This window comes from Theropithecus gelada, unplaced genomic scaffold (assembly GCF_003255815.1).
Source record: "Theropithecus gelada isolate Dixy unplaced genomic scaffold, Tgel_1.0 HiC_scaffold_5541, whole genome shotgun sequence".
NCBI classification, from domain to species: Eukaryota; Metazoa; Chordata; class Mammalia; order Primates; family Cercopithecidae; genus Theropithecus; species Theropithecus gelada.
Window position 1 is genome coordinate 1 of NW_020262171.1, and position 3,081 is coordinate 3,081.

At 44.9% G+C, this 3,081-nt stretch overlaps 1 protein-coding gene across 1 annotated transcript; it reads right to left on the minus strand.

Moving 5' to 3' along the window:
- Positions 1-3: 3 nt before the first annotated feature.
- LOC112617877 (mesoderm-specific transcript homolog protein-like) lies at positions 4-767 on the minus strand (the record flags this gene model as incomplete). The annotated part of the gene is made up of 2 exons (XM_025374527.1): positions 495-767; positions 4-452 (listed from the first exon to the last, which is right to left on the minus strand). Coding segments are annotated over exons 1-2 (561 nt in total), but the record flags the coding sequence as incomplete, so codon positions are not given.
- Between the last annotated feature and the right edge of the window lie 2,314 nt (positions 768-3,081).

The following is a 3,081-nucleotide window of genomic DNA, read 5'->3' on the forward strand; positions in this document are numbered from 1 at the left end:
GAAGAAGTTCATCAGTCGTGTGAGGATGGGTGACAGCACACCTCCGTCTTTGAGTAGCTTTTGGAGAAGGAGTGGACGGTGAGTCTCAGGAAAGATACCTCCATTTGACAGACAGAGACTCTTTATGGTAAGCCGACCAGATCGATTCTGCTTGTACCTGTAGAGAAGCTCCTGAGCAACCGTATCTCCATAGTCATGAGAAAGAAGGTTGATCCTGCGGTTCTGGAGCCCCAGATGCCGCAAAAGTGCTTCCACGATGCTGGCCTGCTCAAACATGGAATAGTGATGTGGTCTCGGTTTGTCACTGAAGCCAAAGCCTAGGAAATCAAGGGCAATCACCCGATGAAACCTCAAGGTCAGACCTTCCCAAATCTTGTACCAATCGTAGCTGGATGCTGGAAAACCGTGTAAAAGCACAACTATCTCTGGACTTCCAACCACACCCACAGAGTCTTGGTAGAAGATACGCAGTCCCTTGTAAGTGAAAAACTTGCCTGAAGACTTCCATGAGTGAAGGGCAGGGGAGAGCTGAGGGGGTGGGATGTGCAGGTACACAGCAAGCAGGGGCACGGCCAATAGCCCCACCTGGACCCACCACTCCCTCATCCTGCCCCCCAGGACTGGTGTGGCCCACACACACGAGCCACTCCCACCAAGGAGCACTAGTCCCACTCCTGAAGCGGGCTGCGAGGGTGTATGGGGAGATCACTCCTTCCCTGCCCGCCTCTTACCTGACTCAGGTAAGACCTGGGCTACAGGACTCCATGTTTGGGAGAACCCGTTGCCTGCATTTTCTCAAGAAGGATTCTAAAGAGCTTCAATTTGCTGGGAAGCTTTCTCCTCAGGTGGACTAGTAAGGGCAGAGTCTTGCAGTTCTTTCATCTATTTATAGCTCAGAGAAGCCACCGGGATGCAGATGTGTGTGATTTCAAAGCAGAAATCGCTCAAATTCATGAAGATTCTCCCTCTGCCCTTATAATGGAGGCACATCGTTAAAAGCACTTTGTTGAAGCTATGCTAAAGTATTGGACATTTCAGTGGATAAACAAAACAATATAAACAGTCAAGATGGTTTTCTAGTTACGGGACTCGGAATACTCTACTTGAATTTAGCAGGGTTTAGGTATACGTGGATGTTGTCACTTCCTTCCTCCTCCCTCACTTCCTTCCTCATTTTCTCTGTCTGTATCTCTGTAATGAGGCCATGCATGTTACTGGGAAATACAGTAGATTTAGAGACAGGCGTGGGTTCCCATCCAAGGTCCAACACTCACAATTGAGTGACCCCATACACATTATGTGAGTGTTCTAGCTCTTAGTAATTGAAGGATAACAACAAAGTAGAGAAAAATTGTATAAGATTATATATAAATGGATTAAATTTTATATAAATTGTGTAAGATTATATATAAATGGATGGATGGATGGCTAGATCGATGGATAAATGGATGGATAAATGGATGGATGGATAAATGGATGGATGGATGGATAGACGGATGAATGAATAAATAGACGGATGAATGAATAGGTAGCTTGATGGATAGTTGGATGGATGAATGGATAAATGGATGGATGAATGGATAGATGATATACAGATATGTAGATGGATAAATGGACGGATGGATGGATGGATAGATAGATGATACATAGATGAATAGAGTCTGCAGGACAATGCATAATAGGTCAAAGACTTTTTTCATTTTTTTTTTTTTGTTTTTTCTTTTTTAGTGATGAAGTCTCACTCTGTCACCCAAGCTGGAGTGCACTGGTGTGATCATAGCTCATTGAAGCCTGGAACTCTTGGGCTCAAGCAGGTATTTGTCATCATGCTTAGATTTTTAAAAAAAAAATTGTGTAGAGATAGGGTCTTGCCATGCTGCCCAGGCTGGTCTCAAACTTCTGGCCTCCAGTGATCCTCACGCTTTGGTCTCTCAAAGTGCTAGGATTACAGACATGAGCCACTATTCTTTATTCAGTAAAAGTCTGTTTCACTGAGCACATTCTTTGGCCATCCCACTTGTAAATGCTAGGGATATAACACTGAATAAAACTGAAAAACTCCTGCAGTTGTAGAACTGATATTCTAGTGAAGGAGCCAAACATGAATCATAGTATATAGAAGGCAACACCCACCATAGAAGGAAATAAGGCAGGGAAGTAGGGCAAGAAATGTGACTGGGGTAGAGGTGTTTCAGATTTTAAATGGGTCATCAGGGAAGAACCTATGCAGAGGATGGCATTTGAATAGAGACGTTGAGTGGTGCTAGAGGCTGCAGCAGAGGTCCAGGGAAGAAGTATCACTATTGAAGTAGGCCCTGCCAGAGGCCTACTGCAATACACTGCAATAATTTCCATGTAAAGAGAAGCTGTTCTGCCTGCTTGTGAATGGGATGAAGTTACAAAGCAGGTGCAGTTCTTTATACCAATCCTTTTCCCACTTATCTTCCTCAGATATTGGAGCATAGGGGATGAGTTGACCCAGCTGCTGTGCTCAGAAATCTACCAATCACCATGTTTCCATGGAGGCTAAGCTTTCCCGACTGCTCCCAGGCAGTGATTGAGCATGGCAGGATTCTCAGGCAAGCCCACTCCTGGGAAATGCACCACTCCTGTCATGGGCTCCCCATTAGCTTTGCAGAAACTTCTGCAGAACCTCGTGTGAAGTCTTGCCCTGCACTGTGTTCCCATCTTTCCCTTCTCCACTGGTGCTAGACTTGCACTGAGGTCTGATGACTCTCCTGGACTTTGCTGGCTCCCTTCCCATTTTCTCTTGCAGAAGTTTCCCTAATAAATTACTTACACTCTTATTAGAGTTTTCTCAAATAAATCCAGACTTAGCATCTGCTTGGAATACCAGGACTGACACAGGCACCATTGAGGAACTGTAGGTGCCCAGCTAATGGCCAGCACTAACTGTTGGACCTTTGAGTAAGGCCAGCTTGGATCTTCTTGTGCAATTGATATGCCCATAAATTACAGTCATGTGAGACATTGAAGCCCTTGTGAATATTGGTAGGAATGTAACACAGTACAGCCATTGTGGAAAACAGTGTGGTGGTTCCTCGAAACATTAGAAGTACA